At 37.2% G+C, this 26,100-nt stretch overlaps 2 protein-coding genes across 2 annotated transcripts; both read right to left on the reverse strand.

Annotated features, from left to right (window-relative positions):
* Positions 1-1,993: 1,993 nt before the first annotated feature.
* serac1 (serine active site containing 1) lies at positions 1,994-13,257 on the reverse strand. Its single transcript, XM_082147632.1, has 17 exons — positions 13,061-13,257; positions 12,515-12,737; positions 10,542-10,578; positions 10,203-10,345; positions 9,483-9,572; positions 8,388-8,519; positions 8,102-8,223; positions 7,896-8,024; positions 7,059-7,172; positions 6,253-6,415; positions 6,019-6,169; positions 5,402-5,543; positions 5,153-5,253; positions 4,930-5,027; positions 3,871-4,053; positions 2,944-3,087; positions 1,994-2,848 (listed from the first exon to the last, which is right to left on the reverse strand). Exons 2-17 carry the CDS (start codon positions 12,606-12,608, stop codon positions 2,712-2,714), a joined length of 1,980 nt encoding a protein of 659 aa, XP_082003758.1. The 5' UTR covers positions 12,609-12,737; positions 13,061-13,257; the 3' UTR covers positions 1,994-2,711.
* Positions 13,258-13,916: 659 nt separating this feature from the next.
* Positions 13,917-17,356, reverse strand: myct1a (myc target 1a). Its single transcript, XM_082147641.1, has 2 exons — positions 16,961-17,356; positions 13,917-15,033 (listed from the first exon to the last, which is right to left on the reverse strand). The coding sequence occupies exons 1-2, from the start codon at positions 17,013-17,015 to the stop codon at positions 14,447-14,449; spliced, it is 642 nt and encodes a 213-aa protein (XP_082003767.1). The 5' UTR covers positions 17,016-17,356; the 3' UTR covers positions 13,917-14,446.
* Positions 17,357-26,100: the final 8,744 nt, after the last annotated feature.

Consider the following 26,100-nt stretch of genomic DNA (forward strand, 5'->3'; position numbering starts at 1 on the left):
TTTTTTCTTTTTTTGTCATAACGGCCCATAAAACTGTACATTTGTTTAGTTTTGTTTTGCTTAATCGGCGGCGCTGGGTTACTGCCAGTGTAATGCATTGGTCAAAAAAAGTCAGCGTTAGTTTTTTTTTTCTGACACACCGGCCCATGAAACGCGTATCAGCGGCCCATTGGTTCTTTTCTTGATGGTCACTGGGCTGGCCCAATCACATCTTTAATGTGAAGTATATAAATATACTCTTTCAAGTATAAAATTGTTGCTGCATACCCACCCCTGAGTCTCTCTCAGTTAAATGTATGTGTTAATGTAGGAGGGAGAGAGAGAGAGAGAGAGAGAGAGAGAGCGAGAGAGAGAGAGCGAGAGAGAGCACATGCATGATATGAGTAGCCCATTCACTGGACCTTTTCAGGGGCCCAGTCATTTCTGTGGGCGGGCCTGTTCACAGGTCGATTAAAAATTACAATCCACATTACAGACAGTAGTCGATCCACAAAATTAGTATTTTGGTAATATGTTTTTGTATTTCTGTCGCAAAATGTTTTGCTCCTGGTCTTCAAATAACAACTCGTGCAACATCCATGTTCTTGGAAGAAAAGCAAATGTGTTTCGTGCCGTTAGCCCCCCTTGTAACCTACTATGCTAAGGTAGCCTACTATTCATTTAGATTATAACACATTTAGATAATATAGTATATTACCTTTTTATTATGTATAATGTTAATATGGTCTCATTAAAATATTATAAATATGATGTATGTTATAGATAGATACTAGTATATCAACTAAGGCAACTGATTATAATGGGAAATATATTTACAGGAGTTAAAGTGTGAAAAACTGTCTGCTAAATATTCTATACATGATTTACCCTCTTGGCTTTCTAGAACTTTGATTCAATTTTTGCAATGTTGAATAGGCTTTGTCTTTGCTCTTTCTCACTCTGTTCTTCTAATTTTGTGAAGGCATTGTTTTTTTGTCTACAAAATCTGCAGACAACAGAAAATGTTATTTATTTATTCGTGATTTATTTATTAGTGTTATTTATATTAGATTAGATCAGGTTAAATAATTTGATTGAACAAGAATTCTAATTTTCACTACTCCCAGTGTATGATTGCAGAACAATATATGTTTGAAAATTGATGGAGCAACAGATTTTGTGTGAAAATAAATCAGAAAGGTGGTTTGTTTAAAAATCGTATTAATGTATGAGGTGGCAAGGAGGTACACAAATTAATATGCTTTTAATAATGTCTAAGTTGATACTTGTTCAAACCAATCACTTTAGCAAAGTTTATAAAAAATTTGGAGTTATTTTGATAAATTAAATAATAAATGTTTGTTCAATAAATATAGGCTATCTGTCATAATTTTCATTTAAAAAATACAGAAACAAGATTCTTGAGATCTTTGTATTTAAATTGCTACATAAGTCTAAAACATTAAAAAATATATAAAATAGTAGATTAAATTAGCACAGAATCAACTTTGATCAAGTCAATGATCAGCCAAATTTCCAAGTCCATCATCAAAAGCGTTTATGAAAAAAAGTGCTGAGCAGAATTTGTGCCATTGAGTGGTATAAGTCAAATGCGCATTTTACCCCGGTGTGACTTTATAACTGTTGTAACCTGTATAGTGTATATCATTTCAATTTATACTTTAACTGTATAATATTAAATTAAATGTCTATACTTCTTCCATAGGACGAGGCAGCTCAGAGAGTGAGAGCCCACTGAGCATCAGACAGTTAAACTGGCATTGACATTGAATTATTTAATTGGAAGAGTAATTATAACAACATAAATTGATTTTGCACTAAATCCTAATTGTAATCTTGTTGCCCATATAAAAGAGTTGTTTTTAATTTTCTATATTAAGATGATACTGCCTCATTCAAACTCCTTATAGTGCCCCATTTTTTGGTTTAAGCCACTGCCCCTCAAAATGTCTGTGCACGGCCCTGAGTAAAAGTATATGATTTAAGTGGAATATAAAGTTAGGACACACAGCTTTATTCAGCGTGATAAAGATTTCACAATTATTGTGTCTTGCACAGTCACCATCAAAATAAAAGTCGTAGGGTCCCATGCAAGTACTACAATTAATACATTAGTACAAAAATACTGGAAAATGACAGCCAAGATCACGACCAACCTGTGTCTGAGGTAGGGATACAAAGAAGGCTGGTGAGTTAAGAAAATAAGGCTAGTTTTAAGTCTGTGTTATTAAATATTTCTTTTTCTTCCAAGAATAAATAAAACGGACTTTCTATAAATGAGTTTTAAAATGTGACGTGATATAGTAAACAATAAACTTGATCCTCATTTCTTTTTGTTATAGCTTAAAGGTAAAGTAAAAGCTGAAAAGTTCTCAAGTTCTCTAATTGAAGCAAAATACAGTACAAGGCAATGGTGAAGAGGGCAAAACACATGAAAAGGTAAACTAAGATGTTTGACAAAGCATATTCATATTGGCAAGCATTTAATACTGAAAAGAAAAAATAAATAAAACTGAAAGGTCAGTGGTGTTTCCATTTCACAAATAAATGGATAGGAAATGGTTAAAGGAACATGAAAAAAAAAAATCAGTTGCAATTTTAGTACTTCCTTTCAGTCAGAGGTAAAACTATACTTTTTTTAATGTAATGGTTGAATCCTCAAGAGGCAATGACATGGCAAGAGATTGGTTTTGGACTGTGGACTTAAGAGTTTACTTCATTCTCTGTCCTCCAAGAGCATCCTGAATAAATTGTAAAGTACGTTTATAGAGAAAAGTGTCCTTTTTTTCTGGCTTGCAGATGTTGAGGTGATCCACATCAACCTGGATGAGGTCCCCAAAACCCAGATCTGAATGAGAAAAAGGAGAAATTTTGTTTTCTAATCGAGAATGATGATGATAAGAAAGAACTGCTGCTGCTTGTTGTTCAGTTGCTCTGACCTACCTGCCGACTGGGGTGGAACTACCAAAATTTTGAGCATTGGCCCAATGGATGTTGGCAGTGTTTCTGCAAAGCTAAGGACCTTGTACTCTTGATCCTTTGCAATGCTACAAAAATTTTCATGTAAGTCCCGCAAAGCTGGAGAGTCTGAGTAGAAATAGATGAACAGAAAAATGATGTGAACTGAGACATACTGTAGGATCTGAATCTTAACAGGAGGAATTAAAGGTGCAGTAAGCAATATCTGAGAAACGCTGTTGAAAGTGGATCGGATCATGAACCACAACACACTTGTAGCCAATCAGCAGTAGGGGGTGTGATGATGGGGGAGGAGAGAGGGATATTTGAAGAAAGACTGTAGAAAGAGAGATGTCTGAGAGACATTACAAAATAGAAAAGTTCAGAGGAATATCACTGGAAAAAGAAGAGTTATGATCAGGCAAAAGCTTTAGGAAGCAAGTTAATATGAGAAAAGCTATCCAGCGCTGGGAAATCCTGAAAACGGACACAGAGGTTGCGATATTTCTGCTCCATACGTGAGTAACATTGCTTTTGCTGTTTCACAGATACAAGATATGCGGTTGTTGTAATGTTAGCTATAGTAACAGGACAGTTTTGAGTGTCATTGTTTGTCTGGAGCTGGTGTGCTGCTGCTCTTGTGTCCTGTATGTTAATTTTTTGCTCTTCCTCGTTGTTTGTTCATCATATTCGCTTTATTTTTTGAGAAGCATTATTTTGCTTTGCTTCAGCAATGATAAAGAGACATCCATTCTTGCACTGAGTGTTCGTACAATTTGAGGACAGAGCAATGAAGGGAGGGGTGTGTTTGGTTGGGTTGATTTCAAATATCAACAGTGTTTCTCAGAAATCGCTTACTGCACCTTTGACATTATATTAAAATTCAGAGAACAAAAAGAAATCACATCATACCTCTACATAGTTCTTTCACTTCAATGGAAGGAAACAGGAGGTATCGGACATTTACAGAATACCCAGCCATGAATGTGCCGTGATGAGGAACACTGTAGAACAGAATTCCCTTTGTGTTCTTGATCAGTGCACTGAGATCAGGATCTTTTGAGGCATCTAAGAGGATCTTTTTCACAAGTAAACCTATGAATCAAATTATGATACAGAGTTACTCAACAGACCCCATATTACAAAAGTCTTTTGGTAAACCACAAAAACAAATATTAAAAAATAAAGTCCCTGTTAAAAATGTATATGTATATATATATATATATATATATATTTATATATATACACACACAGTTGTAATCAAAATAATTCAACCCCTATTGCAAATCAGAACAAATCAAACAAAAGTAATTGAAATAGCTCAACACAACCAATGTTTCAAGTGGTTTCAAATTCAACTGAAAATGCAACTGATAATGACTTCTGCAGTCTCAAAATTATTCAACCCCCTGAACAGAATCCCTCACAACAGCCCAAATCTGCAAAACAAGTGTTGTCTCAAGCACACCTGATGCAACTTATCAAGGGCTTCATTAGTTGCACAAGGTGTGCTTGAGCTAGAACACATTAAATATCTGAACTGGCTAGGTTTGTTGAGTGTCACGTTTGACTGCATGTTAGAAATATGTCTCAGTCAAAATAATGGTACAAAAAGAGAAGATATCATCGCCCTTCACAAATAAGGAACAGGATACTAAGTGTTCTACTAAGTATTACAGATGCTTGCCACGTAGGAGTTGAATAATTTTGAGACTGCAGAAGTCATTAAATGTTGCATTTTCAGTTAAATTTGGGGAAACAACTTGAAACATTTGTTGTGTTGAGCTATTTCAACTATTTCATATATATAAGCAGTGGCAGTTTTAAATGCAGTTCAAACAGCAATTGTAATAGGATTTTGTTTTGTTATTTTGTAAAAAGCTATTCTATCGCAAATAAATGTAACAGGAAGATTTGGAAGTTACTCTCATATTCAGGTGCTGGTTATTGTAAGACCCACCATGGACTAACCTCCCATACTGTGGGCTACCCAGACCACAGGCCTGTCCCCTACACCTGCATCCTTCAACTTCCTCAGCAGTTCCTGACTCCTGTAGGCCAAGGACTTCCTGTATAGCACAAAAAGTGAAAAGAAAAAAACACTAAACAAACATTGACACCATGTATGCTACATTGAGCTAATCAAATGATTTATTGATGTAGATCATTGAATATTCACACCATGACTGTTTACCTTTGGTTTTCAGCAGGACACTTAGCCTTCCAGTCACTTAAATGGGTGTCATACTCCACAGACAGGATCCTGAGGTTTGGACAGTCTTCAGCCAACCATGACTGTGGAAAATACAAGATTTGAATTCCTGACTTTGGACTTTGGTCTGACTTTCAAAATACCTCTGAAGCTCTGTAATGCCATTATACCGCAAATAGTATTTTGGTAACTGAGATTTTACCCATATGTTTCTTCAATAAAACATCTGACCTTGGGCCAGCATTCAGTGTAGTCCTCTCGGACCCCCTCCACCTTGTCATCATCCGTCACGTCAGGGTCCTTTTGACGCCATGTTTTAAAAGCTGCTCCCAAGAGGCCGTGCACGAAGAGAACATCAGCTTTGATTGGCTGGCTGAATAAATATGGAAAACATATATTAGTAAAACAAATCATCTACACTACCCTTTAAAAGTTTGGGGACAATCAGATTCTTTTTAAAGAAATTATAACTTTTATTCAGCAAGGATGCATTCAATTAATCTTGTGACAGTAAAGACTTTTATAATGATACAGAAGATTTCTATTTCAAATGAATGCTGTTCTTTTGAACTTTCCAACTATTTTCAACATTGATAATAAGAAATGTTTCTTGAACAATAATCAGCACAATAGAATGATTTCTGAGGAATCATGTGACACTGAAGACTGGAGTAATGATGCTGAACATTCAGCTTTGCCATCACAGGAATAAAGTACATTTTAAAATATACTAAAACAGAAAATGATTATTTTAAATTGTATTAATTGTACTATTTTTATTGTATTATTGATTAAAAAAATGCTGCCTTGGTGAGCATGAGGCAGTCCAAATAAGCTAGCATGCTTACTTTGTGCGGCATTGTGGGTGCAAAATGTAAACTCCATCCTGGTACTTCTGCCTTACTGCATCTCTGTCCAAATTGGCTAAAGCGCGGGCAGCATAAGATGCCTGCATGATGTGTGGTGACTGGATCATCTTAGCCAGGACAGACATCCAACCTTAAGGACAACCACAAAATAAAATAAAATAAATACTCTATTCAACATTAAACCTAACTCATAAATCAGTAATACTAAAGTACCCGACTGCACTATGGCCGTGTGTGCACTCTCATTCAGCGCGAGATTTCCAATAATTCGCACAATGTTGCACTGAATTTTCGGGGAGTCTCTGCGAAGCTGGTAGACTCTTTGCAAGAGCTGCAGTCCTCCATTAGCAACAATGTGGTCACAATGACTGCGGACCTGTGAACAAAGAACAACCCAATTGGAAATGCTTTGAATTTATATGTTTATTAAAACCAACAATGATTTGCTCAAGTCAAATTGGGCTTAAAGGGGTCCTATTATGCCCTTTTACAAAGTCTTGATTTTGTTTTTGGGGTGTACTAGAATATATTTTCATGCTTGATTGTTCAAAAAACACATTTTTTTATTTGTTACATTATTACAGCTCTTCTCTACCCAGTCTGGCCTGAACATGCTGATTTCGATGGCCCAGTGTGTTGTGATTGGCAGCCCTTAGCGCGTGTTCGGGAAATGTCCCACCCCTCCATAACAGCGAGTTCTTCTCTGGTGTAAATACTGAGGTTGGCGTCAATTTCAAACAAATTTGAGCCCGATTCAGACCCTGACAGTGTCTCTTTGACAGCAAAAACACTAGCTGTGTCCCAAATGAAACACTATACACTAGTACACTATGTACTTATGCACTATGTACTCAACCGTGTAGTGTATGAACTTTATACGTTCATTTTGTCTTTCGGAGTCACATCCAGAATATCTACAAAACATCACTCATCATACACAAGCATCCTGTTTTCTTTGATCATCGGCTACTTCCTTGTTGCAAAATACATGTCATTTAGCAGAGTTTGTAAATCTTCACCTTTGAGTGCTGGACCAGGGCCTGCAGGCAGAATGTCTCCACCTTCTCAGAGGGGGTAGAAGTGAGACTTTGGGCGTAGGGCAACCCATTTCCTCCAAAACACCACAGCCCTCCCTATGACCACAGACCAAATGCACAGCTAACGGATTGTCTCTTTTTTCTGGATATAAATTCGACCAAATAGAGTGCAACAGTGCTTGCTCACTTTTTCAGCACCCTTGGTTCTGGAAGTGTTTTTCCCATTCATATTTCCCATGGGGATTTAAAAAAAAGGCTTTGTTAAAGAATTTTAAGCAATGAACCAAACCTACCAGCTACGAAGTGAATCACAACATTATAAACTTTGATTTGAAGTAAAAAAAAAAAATATTTGAAAACTGAACAAATAGACTAAGGTACAAGACGGTGTTCAGTACGGGAAATAACTACAATCCTATGAAACATTGTGAATGACTTAAATGAAATAAAAAATGTAAATGGATTTAAAGATGCTCATTAAATAATATATTTCTATATTCATTGCAAAATATGCACATTTATACAAATATTAAAGTAGTTTGAGAGTGTAGGGAGATTGACAATTACATTCACAGTGTTTCATGGGAGTGGTTAGCCGGTTTTGATTTTCTGATTGGTTTATCACCTGGAATTCCACTGTTAAACAATTATGTAAGACATAAGTTGCCATATACAGCAATATCAATGAACAACCTTGTAGCTCACAAAAGTTTATAAGCTATTGTTAAAAATCAGTTCCCCTACTGAGAAAATGAATGGGATCTTTATTTGCAGATGCTGGCTGTTGCACTCTATAGCTTGAGTGTGTTTATGACTCACCCGTTGAGAGGCTAGTGATTGGCTGCTCTCTCGAAGTGCCAGGGAAGTAAAGTACTGCACACACTGATCCACCTCCGACAGGGGCAGAGATCCCAGTAACTGCCTAAGTTCCTCTTCTATTGATATATCCTATACATGCACAAAACATTAGCACTAGTAGCTGACAGCAGTTCAATTTGGCTTTTGTCTGAATGATAGCTACCCACATCATCAGAGTGTGGCAGTAGAGGAGGAGGGAGAAAGAAGCGCAGGTCCACGTTAGGTATGCGGGCGAGAGCCACAGATGTGCGCTGATCTACCACCTGTGCTGCAGTCCGGTATTGATAATCTGTGTCGGATGAGACAAAAGATCAATCAGAGCTCACAGAATATATAGTGATGTGTTTTTTTCTCTGGTGGGCAAGAGAAGTAGAAATAGTTTTTTTTTTCCAGCAAGAACATTAATGGCAATAAATTTTGTAATAATGGGATTGAAGTGCTGCTGTCTCTCACCCTGCCAGTGGTGATTTTGGGCCAGTTCCTGCACAGCCTGCTGTCTCACGGCCCGGTCAGCAGAGAAGGTTCTTTTCAGCAGCATCCATAGCGCACATTCATTAGGATCTGCGTCTAGATGACTGAGACGCTCTAATTTAAAAAACAAAATGAACACATGCTCATTTCACATAACTACAAATACAATGACACGCTAGAAATTATGTTAAAATCATGATTTAATTTGAAAATAATGATTTTAGCAAAAGTCAAATGGAAACAGATGCCTTCAGTTAAACATAGAGTACAGTAAAGTTTTCTATAGTCTATCAGTCTACTACTATGGCACACTTTGCTAAACTGGTTTGTGCTAAACATACACTACCATACAAAAGTGTCAGTAAGATTTTTTTTATGTTTTTGAAAGAAGGCTCCTATTTTCACCAAGGATGCATTTATGTGATACACATCTTATGTATTACTTTTACAACTTAAAATGACTGTTTTCTATTTTAATATATTTTTAAATGTAATTTATTCCTGGATGGCAAAGCTGAATTTTCAGCACCATTACTCCAGACTTCAGTGTCACATGATCCTTCACAAATCATTCTAATGTGCTGATTTGATGCTAAAGAAACATTTCTTATTATAAACAGAAGTATTATCAAGCAGTTGTGCTGCCAAATATTTTTTGCAAATTGTGATGTGTTCACGTTTCTTTGATGAATAAAATTTATTTGAAATGGAAATATTTTGTAACAAATGTATTACTGTCATTTTTTATCAATTTAATGCAAAGCATACTTGCTGAATAATGGTACTCATTTCTTTAAGAAAATCTTACTGACCCTAAACTTTTGAACAGTAATGTATATTATAAACTACCCTTCAGTCTCAAACCTGATGCCAAGTATGCTGTGATAAAAATAAAAATAAATTGTTTTAAAGCAGTGTATTAGATTGCACATTAAGAACAGAGATACCTGTTCCATTTAAAACAGAACAATATTCCATGTCAATTCCTCTCTGAATAACTACAGGTGACATCTAGTTAAAAGCATTAACAGGCTCCATGACTTGTCATTGCCATCAAACAGAGATGAAACTACTCACCGTCCAGTGGGTGACGAAGAACTCTTGATGTAATTTCAAGAAACTTTCTAGCTGCTTTATGAAGCTCCTTCCTGGTCTTGATAGCGAGGCCTGAAACAGGAATATTGTCTGTTGAGGGCAATTAATAAATTCCAACAATCATCCATCAATTGTAATACACAAATGGCCTGTTTTAATGTCTAATTGTAAAAAATATAGAACAATACATTTATAATATACTATCAAAAAAATTTAATCTAATTGAAGACTATATGATGCCCCTTCAAAAACTTAATTTATGTACTGTCTGTAAAGCCAAAGAACTCTTGAAGCAAAAAAACTGGTCTGTTGTGTTAGTGGATTGGATTTTATTGTTGACTACTATTTTGAAAAGAAAGCCTGAACTGTTGTGTAATGATGTAATGTGTGTGAGAACAGAGGTGAAGGAGTAAAAAATAGAGATGACGTTCGCTACTTGAGTCTCGGGTGCTTCATTGTTTTATAACTCCAGACAAATACCACAAATTGTTTGTTCAAAGCGTCTCATTTTCATCACTAGCAAGTACTTTCTTAAGCAAATCAGGACCACTGAGGCACATTCGTTTGCAGTAGTGGTGTAGTATTTCCTCATTTGCAAGTTGCTATGAGGAATAAATGTAAATGCAAATTGATCTTTCAGCTCACTGATATTTACACACTCTCTCAAGCACAAAAACACACAAGCGTGAAAACTGAATGTACCAGAAGCAAGGCTCTCTTGTTCCCTATTAGTGGCGTGAGTCAGGTAGATGTAGGACTTGTGCTTCTCCTGTAGTATTGCACTGGTGTCAATAGTGAGGGCCTGGTTGAGAGTAACCACCTCATATGTGATGAAAACACAGCCTCTGTGTAAGCAAACTTGATAAAGTCACAATATGTTTCAGAGAGGGATAACAAATCTGGCTCAGAAGATTTATTACTTTTAACATCTGCTTCCTCTGACATTCTCTGCAAAATTGTATGATATCATTTGATTGATGGCTTGTCGAATACATGCCATCAATACATGCAAAAATAAAAAATAAGAATCTGCAAACCTACCCCAATACTATTGCTCCTGTCACTTTTGCTATTTTTCCTAGAGACAAGAAAGAGATGAAGACCAGCATTCAGTATTATTCAGTTAAGCATTCGGAATAAATCTGTCAATTTATCAAAGCAGTAAATAAAGCATGCAGGGACTATCATGCAGGACTGATGGGAATGTAGCAGCCACAAACAAAATGTATTTTTTATGGGAAATATAGACTACCATTCAAAGATTTGGGGTCGTATTATTTTCTAAAATGTTTTTGTAATAAGTCTCTTACACTGAACTAAGCTGCATTTATTTTATCAAAATAACTGTCAAACAGTAATATTGTGAAATTTTATTACAATTTAAAGGAAAACTCCACCGTTTTTTTAAATAGGGCTGATTCACTTTCTTTCCTACATTTAGATAGGTGGGCAAATGCATTTTTGTCTCAGTGCATGCATTGTTTTAGTTTGACAGGGTCGGCGCGAGCTTAGCTTAGCTTAGCTTAATGAATGGAATCCTTTGTTGCCAGCTAGCATGTCCTGAGTAAAAGTGATAAAAAAATAATAATAAAAAAAAACGAATTACTTCTTGTGGCCTGCGTATTCACAACGAGTACAAATAGCGATGCAGATTAACACTAGGCAATTTCCTAGGCAGATATTTACTTGGGACTATATTAGGGGGAAGCACAGGCGAAGCACTGCTACTTGGGCGCAGAGATATCACGCAACACATGAAATCCCACGACTTCCGTCAACATACCGGCGTGAATAGTAGCTGGCTGTTTTTCCTACAGTACATGAATGGCGATGAACATGGCTGATTTTGTGAGAGACGAAGAGGGTGACTTCTCAGACAGTCAAGATCCAGAACTAAACCTCTATGAACCAGAGTTTTCAGAACATGAGCTGCGTGCTTTGGAAATAGAACGACAGGAGGAGGAGGTTGCGATCGCTCAACAACAGCCTGAGGACGTGAGGATTTCATGTGTTGCGTGATATCTCTGCGCCCAAGTAGAAGTGCTTTGCCTGTGCTTCCCCCTAATATAGTCCCAAGTAAATATCTGCCTAGGAAATCGCCTATTGTTAATCTGCATCGCTATTTGTACTCGTTGTGAATACGCAGGCCACAAGAAGTAATTAGGTGGGGGGTTTTTTGGATCACTTTTACTCAGGACATGCTAGCTGGCAACAAAGGATTCCATTCATTAAGCTAAGCTAAGCTAAGCTCGCACCGACCCTGTCAAACTAAAACAATACATGCACTGAGACAAAAATGCATTTGCCCACCTATCTAAATGTAGGAAAGAAGGTGAATAAGCCCCATTTAAAAAAACAGTGGAGTGTTCCTTTAAAATAACTATTTTCTATTTGAATATAAGAATTGTTGAATATAAAATGTATTTTTTTCCTGTGATGGCAAAGTTGAATTGTCAGCAGTCATTGCTCAGTCTTCAGTGTCACATGATCCTTCAGAAATCATTCTAATATGATGATTTGGTGATCAAGAAACATTTTATTATTAACAATCTTAATGAATGGATCATTAATGAATAAAGTTTCAAAGAACAGTGTTTATGTGAAATATAAATCTTTTGTAACAGTTTAACATCAATTGTAACATAAATGTCTTTACTGACACTTTTGATGTGTCCTTGCTAAATAAAAGTATTGTTAAAAAAATCCTACTGTCCATAAACTTTTGAATGGTAGTGTAAATTATGAATAACAACAAAATATTATTTGTTTATCTTAAAAAATAAAAAATTTAAATAAGGGTTTTAAAATGTATGTAGAGATGTCCCAAAGTCACAAACAATACATTTAAGATTATCAGGCCCTGTTTTATTTGGTAGGTATCTTGGAAAGTGCCAGATATATTAAGGCTGTGTCTCAAATTCAAGTGAGCTGCATTCCTAGACAACCTTTCTTTTTTTTTTTTTTGCACCATAAATGCAGTGAAGGTGGGCATGTCAGTAGGTTCAGGCTCTTACTAAGATCTCTCCATGGCAGTGCCCTCTTCACCGCAGGTCCAGTGCTGCTGCTCAGCCGCCGGACGCGGATCAGTCGCATGGCGGACACAGACATTGGCTTCCCTCGCAGATATCAGACGATTGCACACATCAATTCTTGGCCAGAGGGCCGGTGAGACATATAAAGGCTACCAGCTGTTTTATGATTGCTGGTGATCTTCTCACGTCGATAATAACCTAGATGCTAAAGGTTAAAGAAGAGGTGGTGGAGTCATGACATGCCAGAGGAGTCACTGTCAGTTGTTTTCATTCTCTCTATTCAGTTTTGGAAACACTCAGCACACTTCTTTAGTTATAGAGACTGCTGATATCAGGCTAACTGCATACTAAACATCTTAAAAGGGTGATAATTCGTCATTTGATGAGGTTTAATAACCAGTCGGCTTGTAAGTTACATCATGAAAAAAGCCGAATAGTTGGAAGGCATTCTAGCGAAATTCATTGCGTGCGTACGTACGTACAAAATTGTCATTTAACGAATGAAACTACGTTAAATGTGCAATTTACCTATAAAACTGACGTTCCTTCCGAAAAACGCGGCATTGAAAAAAATCACGCTTGACAGCAAATATAAACAGGAACTGTTTTCAAGACTGTTTTTGACGTAGAGCGCCATTACCGTAAGTACCGCAAAGTCAGTGGCACGCATCGAAAATGTCCTACCGTAATGCTCACTTCTATTGTTCAATGTTTTCACGCCTGCCTGTAATAGTCCTAGTCCAGAATTTTTTCACAAAGTCCTAGTCCAGAATACTTTGCTAGAATATTGACGGTACGAAACTAACACCAAACAGGATATCTAAGTCAGTTGTGCAGTTGGCACAGTATGTCTATAAACTTTTAATTCGTTAGCATACATTTAAACCTGTTGAGACAATTCCTTCCTCTTGTCAGGGAAATCCGTGCATGGTCACTTCAAGGATGCCAGGTCACTTCCAGGATGTGTGTGCTCTAAACCCTCTTGAAAACCCCTTAACATTCGTCCTTGTTCTGTTCATTCATGTTTAACACTCTAAAACTGACACATTAAAAGGATAGTTCACACAAAAATAAAAATTCTGTTTCCATTTAGCTTATGTTGTTTCAAACCTGTAAGACTTTCTTTCTTCTGCGGAACACGAATATATTTTGAAGAACACCAGGGTTCAAACTACAAACAACATTTGACTTTTTTCATTGGAAAACAAACTTTTTTCAAGTATCCTCTTTTGTGTTCCACAGAAGAAAGTAAGTGATGGTCACATGAGGGTGGGTAAATCTTGACAGAATGTTTTTTTTTTTTACTTTTATGATGTGTATAATGCTTTCTATGTATGAAGGCATTTGGCTCAGTTAAAACATGCAGATGTTTTAGACAAAAAGCTATTGCAAAATGCATCGTTTATTTTTACAAGTACAGTTGCATTGGGAAATATTTACAATGATTCCAAAAGACTAGAGTTCCCAGAAAACAAGCCAATAAATACACAATTTAATGAGTTTGTTGCAAAACTATTTTAAATTAGTGTTTGCAATAACTGTCTTTCTTGGAATTTACAATAGAGATCAGAATAAAGGTCTCAGAGATATGTCCTCATGCTTATTGCGACCTTCAACATTTCATGCTCTCTCTCTTACACAAACATATATCTTTTGGCTTTTTTTGAATCAACCTATAGAAACAAAAAACATCTTACTCTCTCTTTCAAACACTTTCTGATATTTTCGATTGACTTTGCATACTTATGAACAAACAGAAATATGCACATATACACATACAACACATACAAGTTTAAACAAACTGGCCATGTCAATTTAAGTTCCATCAATATTGCTTTCAGTTGTCCAATTTTCCTGTCCAAGTCTATTAATGCATGTACATCTTCCCCCATAACAGTAGCATGTCCCCTTCCTTCACGTGGTCGTCTCCTGATAGGCTCGTATGATGCTCTCGTAGGCAGGTGGTGGAGTCTGGCCAGCATGGAAGCCCCTTAGATTGTTGTTGCCCCAGAAGGAATCCGGTCGGGTTCTGGCCCGGGGTGGGGTGACCATAGAACTGACAGTGCTGGTTGATCCAGCCGCCCCAGGGCTGGCAGTGAGAGTGGGGGTTCGTGGCAGGCTCCCCTGGGCACCTTCCTCTGCCTCGCGAGCAATCTGGCTACACTGAAGAAGAGGATGAAAGGTAGAGGCCCGGAAGCTTGATTTGCGGCCCGGTGAGTCACCATAGTCTATCGGTGAGGACGAGGTTTGCCGATGGAAGGAGAAGGCAGCGCTGGCCAGACTATTATTGCTGCGTCGGTCGAAGCCACTGCTGTGCCGACTGTAGCCTGGCCGAGAGCGTGGTGAGGACGAACGGGTGGTGGAGCGGGGCTGGTGGATGGGTACACGCGTGATGGTGGCCGATGCCTGTCGACGAGACGTCCAGGTCATGATCATATAGACCACAGCTCCCAGCAGAAGACCAACAACCATAGAAAGACAGAAGGCCAAAATCACATCCCCTGGAGAAAGGAAAGAAAATGAAAGTGGTAAAAAAAAGTAAAGAAAAAAAAGTTTTTTCAGTTTGAGTCTACACTAGTTGCCAATAGTCTGAGCCAGTCTGCAGGTTTTGGGCAGTCGGAGTTGACCGATTTCACTGAAAATCATGCAAGTGTATGATGGGCACAGACTTTTTTTTTTTTTGCTTCACGTGATTCCATTAAGTCAGAGGATATCAGACATGTTTGATATTTTAAGCTGATTTTAAAACACATATACTGTGTCTAAATATGCCAACTTCCATACTATATAGTAAGTGAAAAATCAGTATGTGAGCTGAGTATTATGTTCGAATTCACAGTATTTATAAAACAGAAGGCGAAAAATTACCTGGATGACCTACTAGTTCTGGTGAGATTCTGAAGCGCACATTTAATGGATACGGAAGAGGATTTATGAATGGGAGTGAAGCGATGCAATTGATGCTGTGGGTCACATGACAACATGGCGGATGTAATAGGCTACCTCCAAATTTCATTCATACTGCAGTAGTCACACATTCATACTATATAGAACACTTTTTTTTTGTAATGGTCATGAAGTAAGAGTGCATCTCAAATGGAGGGCTGTGTCCTTCCTTGACCAGTCCTTCTGAGGCTTCTAGGGCGGCTATCCTCCTATCAGCATTGAACGCTAGATTGAGATGGTCTTTTAAGTCTGCATGGCTACGTCACAGATTTGTTTCCGCCCCCATGCTCATGGTATGAAAATACTATTAAAACTTATTGGAAACATACTTTGTATTAAAAATCATTATATTTGCTGGCTTTTTGTTAATGCAATACAGTGAGGGCTAACATTATTGGCAGTTTAGTGTAATTTCCATAATTTGGGACAAGTGTTGCAAATTCGCTTTAGCTACAAGCACTATGATACACACATTGGATGGCTGTTGTCACAGTTTTATCTATGTTTATTGTATCTGTCCCTATACAAATAAAACATTACATTTACACCAAAACAAAAGATAACATCTATGCCAAACAATGTTTTGTCTTACATTTCATAATGAACTCAGACAAGCTCTGCGCCGACTCGTTTTCCGTCAGTTATTTTTGTGAATTGGAATGTGTGCAAATGTTTCTGTGCGTGATTGAAGGACATGAAGGATGCACTTGATGCATCCTTCAAAATGAGCTGAATAATTCATTATTCATTGAATAATTCGCTTATTATTTTGTTTCCCTTAATGGAAATGTCGCTGAGAATTGGGCCAAATTCCACAATAGAAGCCACACCCAAAGTTTTCTTATCCTTTGCAGCTAAAGTGAATTAAATAGTTTGCATTTTAGGAAGCTTCCTGTTATGGCATTCCATTGTCTACTCTAGAGAAATACCAATTTCATTAGCACACAGGATTTTTATCTGGTAGGTCCTTTTGAAACTGACAACACTTTTGAACAATTGGGTTAAAAAGCATAGGATAGGAGCCATATGTTCTTTTAGTGTTATATTTGAATGAAACAGACAAATTATAGCCATTTTTAACCACAGCACATAACAATTCTATGTATTATTATAAGACTATGACATCAAAAACTCTTTAGAGACTTGTGTGTGTAAAATAATATGGATATTTATATGCAATTTTCTCCCTGGGTGAAAGGAATCACAGTCCAGAGTGAAGGATCATCTGGAAATGACATTTGGAGAGAGCGAATGGAAAAAACTGCACATTGGCGGTGTTGTTTTTTTATGGACTGTTTTTGCCAATATATTTTACCGCTAGTTACTACTGTCTGCATTTCTGTTGAAAAATGAGTTCTCCTAAACGACTCGAGACAGCATTTTCTACACTCTGAAAAAGTTGACAATGTAACATTGTAAGTTAATTTCCATGTATGTGAGAGAACCCTATATCAAGTGTGTAAAGATGGCAAAATATCTTACTCAGTCCGACAGACTCCAGTAACTCCACAATGGTCTGAGTGCTGTTATCCGCCATAGCTCCCTCCAGAGATACAGGGGAGACGAGAGGGGACACAGTCTCTTCCCCTCCAATTCTTCCTCTCACTCTTCCTTTTAACTTTTTCTTGTGTCTCTCTCTGCATCTATCCAGCTCCCCAGTTCTAGGGACCCTCCTCTCTCTCTCTCTTTCTCTCTGTCTGCGTCTCTTTTTCAGCCCCAGACTGCTCAGCACTGTGGTACACAGGATCCTCTCCAAGGCCGGGGTCGCTACTCTGTTGTTTGTGGAAAAGCAAAGTCTTCACTTCACATTTCCTGCCTTTCCTGCTTAAAATTAGCAGCAGGCTGTCCTTATCTCCGCAGACCAGGGTTCCTGTGGGATGGAGAGGAAAGGGAGGAGTGTACAGAGAGGAGGAGAATCAAGGTGTGTGTGAAATTCATTTCTCCTCCTGTCATTTGTCATCTTTCCCTTGGCCAAAATTCATCATATTTTACTCGTCCCTATTTTCCTTTCTCTTCCAGTCGCTTGGCATGAACAATGACGTATACAATGAACAATACCATTGTGTCACCATGATGGCACTTTGCCAGTCTGCAGTTTAAATCTATTTTAATATATTTTAAAATGTAATTTATGTGATTGTAAAGCTTTCTTTACTGTCACTTGTTTTTTAAATTAATATAATTTATCTTTGCTGAATAAAAGTATAAATTTATTTCACAGTACTGACCCCAAATTAAATGGTTGTGTATCTCTATTATAATATAATAAATAAAATATAATGCTATACAGTTTAAAAATAGCATGAAAAATATTATTTAATTCAATTTTTTTATTTTTAATATGGCCATTCAAAATAATAGAGTAGAGGGATGTGGACACATTCATTAATGTTTACAATGTCTTTTCCACATATTACAATGTGTAAATTAACATAGAAATGGCAGCTGACAAAAGCACAGTATAAAATCAAAACCAAACAGACGAAACCCTAGCATTTTTCTATGTATTTCATAACAAAAGATCTCATAACACCATTTCCAAGATTTTTGAGCTTTAACTGTTCCACTTTGTCTGCTGTAGTCTGACTGGTCATCACAACGCTTCAGATTTTCCATGCAGAGTGCCAACTTTGTGCTGGGTTATCCTGGCGAGGCTAGCTTTTGTAAAAACAAAACCCTGATAAGATCCCTGCAGAGAAAGCAGGATTTTGCCCTGAACCAGACCACTTTCACCTCAGTGTGCTTTCCTTTCATAGTGTTCATTAAGGGTATCTGGAGGTTAGTGATTAAGAACAGTAGATAGCATGAGGTTTTAGGACAGAGCCGCTGGCCTGGGAGGAACGGGACAGGCCCTATACTGACATTTCCTCTCATTGTTGCTTTGGAGTGCAGATATCAGCGATTGCCTTACAGTTCTGAAGTATACATTACACTTCATTTTCAGCCTCTTACGTGTTTTTGCATTAAAGGGATACTCCACCGTTTTTTCATATTAAACTATGTTATTCCCTTAACTAAGACGAGTTGATACATACCTCTCTCATCTCAGTGCGTGCACTTAATCGCTCTGGCGCGCGGCGACACTTTGATAACACTTAGCTTAGCCCAGTATATTCAATGGTATCTAACAGCAATGAATTTAGAAGTGACCAAACACATCAACGTTTTCCCTATTTAAAAACAGTTACACAAGTAGTTATACGACCAAGTAGGGTGACACAAAATAAAAGGCGCAGTAAAAAGTCACGCCTGGTCCTCTTCCCACTATTAAAGGGATAGTTCACTTTGAAATAAAATTTTGGTATGTTTTAGCTTACCTCAAGGGCATCCAAGATGTAGGTGTCTTTTTTTCCGCAGTAGTTTCAATTTTGATATTTTTAGGTCAAACCGTTCTTGTCTGTCAGTCATATAATGCAGGTCTATGGTCACCACCTCAAAGAGCAAGCACAGAGTCCAAATTAAACAATTCCCCATCGTAAGTACACGTAAGGGCGCGGGCGGGTATATATATATACACTAGATGTTGCCTTGGCTACTGCAGTTCATTGGAACGAAACCGTAGACAAGGCGACATCTAGTGTGTATATATCTATGCACCAGTCTGCGTACACGTCAGATCAGATTACTTGGACATGGCTGTGTTCAAGAGGTAACAACGATATAAATACTGTTCGTTTTCTCACACAAACCGCTCATTTCGTGTCTTAGGCCATCAATGTGTACTTACGATGGAAAATTGTTTAATTTGGACGATGTGGAATTGTTTTAATTTGGACTCTGTGCATGCTCTTTGAGGTGGTGACCATAGACCTGCATTATTTGACTGACAGACAAGAACGGTTTGACCTAAAAATATCAAAATTGAAACTACTGCGGAAAAAAAGACACCTACATCTTGGATGCCCTTGAGGTAAGCTATAACATACCAAAATTTTATTTCAAAGTGAACTATCCCTTTAACAGAAGTGAGAGGAAGAGGACCAGGTGTGACTTTTTACTGCGCCGAGTCGAAATACTCCCAAAAGTGCTATTCCGCCATACATTATAGTTATCCTTTTTAACCCGCTTAGAAAAGCGCCACGTTTTATTTTGTGTCACCATACTTGGTCGTATAACTACTCGTGTAACTGTTTTTAAATAGGGAAAACGTTGATGTGTTTGGTCACTTCTAAATTCATTGCTGTTAGATACCATTGAATATACTGGGCTAAGCTAAGTGTTATCAAAGTGTCGCCGTGCGCCAGAGCGATTAAGTGCACGCACTGAGATGAGAGAGGTATGTATCAACTCGTCTTAGTTAAGGGAATAACATAGTTTAATATGAAAAAACGGTGGAGTATCCCTTTAAAAAAGCCCACAAGAACATGGCCAAATCATGTTTGTGACCTCTTGGCTATAATTGATGAGAAAGAGTTTATTTATTTTTGCAATTGAAGACATTCATTATATAACCTGAAATCTTAAAAAAAAACAAAAAAACAAATTCATAAAAAAAAGATTATTTTATTAATATATCAGAAATAAAAGCCAAACTTCTTATTTCATCCTAAAAAAGTCTACAGTTCTAAAGTAATATAGTTCTACAATATTTTTTTATATTTTTTTGCACATTGTATAATATATTTAGTTTTTTTCCTCTCACTAAATTTTGTTTAGTATTGTATTAATAAATAAAATAAGTCATTCTAATTTATCAGGAATGAAAGCCAAACTTGTTATTCCATCCTTAATATAGTCTATAGAATACATGAATCATGAAAAAAAAAATGGTGGTATAATAGTTGCAAAAAAAAATATTTTCATGATATGTTCTATATTTCATCAGATTTTTTCCTGTATATTTTGTTTGGCATCTTATTGTGTAATTTATTTGTATTATTTATGGCTCCTCTATTCCATCCCGTCCTGTCCTATACTATCCTTCTATCCTATCCTGTCCTGTCCTATACTATCCTCCTATCCTATCCTATCCTATCAGTCTTCTCTTGATGGACAGCAGATGGCTCTGTTACTCTTCAGAGAACATGTTGCAGCTAATCATCATTTCAGGCTAAACTCTGATTTTTTATCTGATATGCATTTCAAATAATTCCCTGGACATCACCGTTCTTGATCTTGTTTGCTAATTAGTTTGTTTATTTGCTCGACAGTGTTAAACTCTCTTTCTGTGTATTCTATTTTTGGAAAACATTTGAAAATAATGTTGCACATATGTGGTTCTAAACAGTTTGTCACCTAATGGGCTCTTCAGAATGATGGAGGACACAGAGGCTTCATGGAGAAGATGAGTGAATGTGAATGACATAAGATCCTCTGCGCACAAGGACTTATGTCAGTAACTTCTTTGCTGTGCTCTCTCTCTCTCTCACACTCACTCACATCCATCTGCAGTGACCGTGTAGAGGTCATTGCTAAGCACTGCTGTTTGAAAACCAGCAGACTCAGCAGAGCGGTCTCTGAATCCTGAGCTTAACGCTCCAGTCAGGCATTTCACTTTGCTTTTTTCCTATAACACGCGTGTGTGATTGAACCGGTAATGGAATTGAAAAGCATAACAGTGTGTCTCTGCTACATATGGGAGTTTTTTTCTGCCCCTCTCGAATTTCACTTAATGGAATCCCATGCTTGAGATATGCCATATTCCAGCATCTTTTTTTCATTTTCCGTGAGCAGAAGCTCAGACATGTAACATTTTAATCGAAACACTTAGCGTAATGTTGTCTGGCATTGCTAAAGTAACACACAGGACTCGATTCGGGCCTCACTATTGGTCAACAGACTGCACTCGAGACCTGCACTCTGATTGGACACCAGGTGGCAGTGAAAACTAATGCTGATGCCTACAGAAAGAGAGCGAGGGGAAGAGGCTGCTTCCTGCAGAAAGCACAGAACTTCAAAGGGAGGAAAGAAACCGTATGTTTGCATGGCATGCACTGATTAGAAACATTTACGCTTTTTATATAGGGTTGATCCAGCTGATCCTAGATCATTGGAGAAGTCTCGGGTGGAGCCGCATCCGCTGCCCTGCATCAGCACCACTGACTTGGAATCAGTGGAATGGCATCTGCTCAGCGCTATGCCCGTTCAGACAGGGAGATTGCCAACGAGATGCAGAGGCTGCAGGGTAGGTGCTTACGCATGCTTTCTCTTAAAGGTGACCTCGCCACTGTGTAGGATGACACAGCATATATATGCAAGATGTCATTTTCTATAAAGACTTTTGAATAACTTGAATGTATTCTAACTTGGGTTGTAATGTTTTAGCATGTTTTGTTTGATGACTGCATCTATGATGTCTCTGCTAATGTTATTTGGCTGTCTGAGTTCAGTACGTCTCTCTGCAGCCGTGTGTTGTGAGACGTGCGATGCAAATTCCCAGGATCGTCACAGCCACATGCAAAGTTTACGGTTGGTTTACAATTGATGCTTTGCGGTTAATTTATGACGTCTCCAGTTGCAAAATCATCCTTGGGGAGAATTTCTGTCCTGGCACTTGAGGAGAGTTTGTTTGTGTTCATGAGGATACACATTCAGTTACACAATCCCCTTTTTCAGAAGTTTAAATGGTTTAAAAGTATAGATGCTCTTTAAACTGGTGTAGAGTATCTTTGGTCTGTTTCACATTGACCTGGATTGTATTGCTTGTGTGCCCTTCGTGTGGACCACTTTTAAGATTGAATCAGAGGCAGTGAAGAGAGAGTGAATGAATGGAGAAATGAGATTAGGGTAAAGGATTGCCCAGAGAGAGACAGCGGGAATGAAGAAAGAGAGGGTTTAAGAGCAGAAGAGCTGACTCTGGATGTGTGTAGTTCTGCAATAAACAAGGTACAGTACAGTGTGTCACCTCTACAGTAAATTATGAAATGCTCTTTCCGCATTGCTCGTCTTCATAGAGTTAGGTAATACTCTTTTTTTTTTAAGTAATAGTTTATTATTTTCCCCCCAAATATCATTGTTTACTCACCCTCATGTTGTTCAGAACCCATACAACTTTCTTTTTTTTTTTTTTTGTGGAAAACACTTGGAGAAATTTTAGACGCAATTACAAATTTTACATCCAAGTACAATAAACAGGGACTGGAGATTTCAATTTACAAAAGCACTATTTCTGTCAGGACTATTTCTGCGCATCCATGCAGCCTAGCAGGGATAAGAGCAGGGAGAGCATCAATAACCCCCCTTAGGGTAAACAGAACAGAACCAACAAAAATGTATTGCAGATATCATTAATTCAAGATTTAAAGTACAACATAATTCGAGAATTTATTCTGATTCAAGGGGCACTCAAGGCAAAATACTGACTGATGAGAGGAGGAGCTGGGGACGGAGGAGGGAAATTAGCTCCTGAGAAGTACGATAGCTGCTGATAATACTTAAAGAGCTTATATATGTATACAGTGATAGGTGTCGTATTCCTATAGGTAGACCTGGATAAGCTGAGAGTCAGATGATGCGTGCTTGACTAACGTGACCTGCCAGAACTGACGCTAAGCTTAAAGGGATAGTTCACCCAAAAATGAAAATTCTGTCAGTAATTACTCACCCTCATGTTGTTCCAACCCCGTAAGACCTTCGTTCATCTTCGGAACACAAATTAAGATATTTTTGATTAAATCTGAGAGCTGGATCACTTCTCCATAGGCTTCTAAGGGATTGAAACTGGCTGGCCCAGAAAAGTTATTAAAGACATCGTTAATACAGTCCAAGTGACTACAGTGGCTCAATCTTAAGTTTATCAAGCGACGAGAATACTTTTTGTGCGCAAAAAATAAACAAAAATAACGACTTTATTCCACTATTCATTTCCTTCTCTCTGAGCCTCGAGTGAGTTCACGTAGTGTAATAGCGCAGTGCTTCTGTGTTGTACGTCACACGTAGGCTCACTATTGGCCGACGCTGGTCATGTGTGTGATGCACAGTTACTGACAGAATTTTAATTTTTGGGTGAACTATCCCTTTAATATAAGTATCATTAAAAGTATCCAAATTACTGTTATTGATCATTGTTTGTTGTTTGTTTTAGTCTGATCATTTCAATGAATCGGTTGATCTGGTTCACAAAACTGACCTAATCAGGTGTAGTGATGCACCGAAATGAAAATTCTGGGTTGAAAGTGAAACCAAATATTCTGGATGCACTTGGCCGAAAACCGAAACTAGATAAATTAATAATCAATTAATTTAACAAACTTATTTTATAATCAATGCTCAAATATTTAAAACTGAGTTGTACAACATTTAAATTGCACATAAGGCAGTTTTATATCAACTTTATTAGTAACAGAGTTGTTTCAACTTGGTGAAATATATACATTTAAACAACAATAAACTGTAGGCTAATAACTTGTTTTCATGATAGATTTATTCAAACATAGCCTAAATTAAAAAATTAAGACATCACTAACAGGTTAAGTAAAAATATAATGAATGTAATACAGTGCATATATTTAGCAAAATGCTCTTCTCTAGTTATTTTTTTTCTAGCTAACTAATGAGTTTATGGACATTAAATAGCCTTGAATATACGTAAGGTTAAAGGGTTAGTTCACCCAAAAATAAAAAAATTATATGTTGTTCCAAACCCGTAAAATCTTCTAAACAAAAATTAAAAACTTTTTGATGAAATCTGAGAGCTTTTTTTTATGAAAAAAGTTCATAAAGAGATTGTAAAACTAATCCATATGAATTGATTGGTTTGGTTCAAAATTTTTAAAGAGACACGATCGCTTTATGTGATGAACAGATTGAATTTAAGTTTTTATTTACATAATCAAGTCACACATGATCAGTTGTGGTAAACTAAAGCTCAAGGATGTTTGCTTGACGTGCAAGAACCAATGAGGTTCATTCTCGTGTGTTACGCAGGAGGTTTGAGCTTCCGCAAGAGGTTTGCTCTCGCACGCCAACATGTGTTATTATTGGCTTGGAAAATTTGTTTCCATTACAATTGCTCTCCACACAAAATGCTTCCCTGGAACTATTGTCTCATTACCTCTAGGAATAAATCCTTATTTTTGCACAAATGGTTTGAAAAAATATATAGGCCTATACTCTGTCATGGATTTGTTTGATGAAAATGGAAAGATTTTATCTTATGAAGAGTTTTGTTTTTCTACAGTTTCCCCAGTCCATTTAAAGAGTTGTAAAAGCTTTGAAACATTGAAAAATCACCTCACTTTTGGAAGTAACGAAAGGAAACTTCCTGTGCTAGTTGATGGTATTTTCTAATTCATGTAATAATAAAAATATTAGATTAACGTTTCAGTCCAATTCTAAAATCTCTCCTAGAGGGATTTTTTTGTTGTTGTTGGAATTCACAGATCGCTGTTATTCATTGGAAAGAGGCATGGTTAAATAAAGGGCTAATCTAATAGACAGGGCTTAGATCCATGACTAGGCCTTAGTTCAATTAGGACATATAAGTACCTTTTATAAAAAACAAAAATGTACTGTGTGGCAGTGACACATTTTAAGATATGTCAGTGCAAGTTGCTTTCAGTTAAAATGGCTCAAACATGCATTTTAGTCGGGGACTATCTTAAGCCTTCTCTGTAAAACTAGGGGTTATTATGTTCCTACACACACAAGCAAAATGTTTAAATATGTTGTGAATGATAAATAGTACATCCATAAACAAATATTTGCAAAATGCATAACGTTACCTAAATGTAATTTATTCTTAATAGAGATTGTATCCTTCATAATGTTTGTGGCTAATATCTATCATTTGAATCATTCTTTCTTGACTGGTTCAATAAAAAAAGTAGACTGTTCCAACCCGATCTCACGGCAATTCGTACGAATTTCATGAGGTGGCTAATTCGTACGAATTCATATCACCTCACTCGTACGATTTTTGCTAAATCGTATATATTTTATGAGTTGCCCAATTCGTTATGAATTCGTACGAATGACCTACCCCTGACCCCGCCCCTAAACCTAAACATCACGTGGTTTAGACAAATGTACGAATTAGCCACCTTTTAATCCGTTAGATCGGTTGAGCTTCTGTTTATTTATATATGTGGATAAAAGCATAATTTAATCTGTTCATTATGCGATGTGTCTTTTCAGAAAATGTGGGCTAAACCGCTCAAATTCTATGCATTAGTTTTCACGATCTCTTTAACTTTTTGAAGTGTCAAAGACAAAGTGGTTGTAGCGTCGCTGTCGGTGGGACAGAAAGCTCGCAGATTTCTTTAAAAATATTTTATTTTGTATTTCGAAGATGAACTAAAGTCTTACGGGTTTGGAACGACATGAAGGCGAGGAATTGATGACTTTTCATTTTTGGTTGAACCTTTGGCCTACTACAAGCTGATTTATTGACGTATTTCCCCAGTTGAAACACTTGAGTGATTACATGAAAACAGGATTAATTTCGGTAAGTTGTAATGTATATTTCAACATAACGTTACCTTTTGGTGTTCACCCATCTTATTTTCGTGCTGTAGTAAAGAGGAGATGAGATGAGAGGTTCACGTGCGCTGATTCTTGCTGCAGCTTCAACTGAGGCGGCTACAGCGATCCGTCACGCGCAAAGAGCGCCAAAACGATCGTTTGAATTTCTTTATAAAAGCGACAGAATTTTAAAGGGGTCATGACCTGGATTGTTTTATTAT

Source organism: Leuciscus leuciscus (assembly GCF_965113295.1).
Source record: "Leuciscus leuciscus genome assembly, chromosome: 19".
Lineage (NCBI taxonomy): Eukaryota > Metazoa > Chordata > Actinopteri > Cypriniformes > Leuciscidae > Leuciscus > Leuciscus leuciscus.

Coding starts and splice junctions, on each gene's coding strand:
- serac1 (XM_082147632.1), bottom strand. CDS start 12,608: ATGTCTGTGTCCGCCATGCGACTGATCCGCGTCCGGCGGCTGAGCAGC. Junction 10,346..10,541: donor ACAGGAGCAATAGTATTGGG/GTAGGTTTGCAG, acceptor TTGCTTACACAG/AGGCTGTGTTTTCATCACAT. Junction 5,028..5,152: donor TGTCCTGCTGAAAACCAAAG/GTAAACAGTCAT, acceptor TGTGCTATACAG/GAAGTCCTTGGCCTACAGGA.
- myct1a (XM_082147641.1), bottom strand. CDS start 17,015: ATGGCGGATAACAGCACTCAGACCATTGTGGAGTTACTGGAGTCTGTC. Junction 15,034..16,960: donor ACTGGAGTCTGTCGGACTGA/GTAAGATATTTT, acceptor TCCTTTCTCCAG/GGGATGTGATTTTGGCCTTC.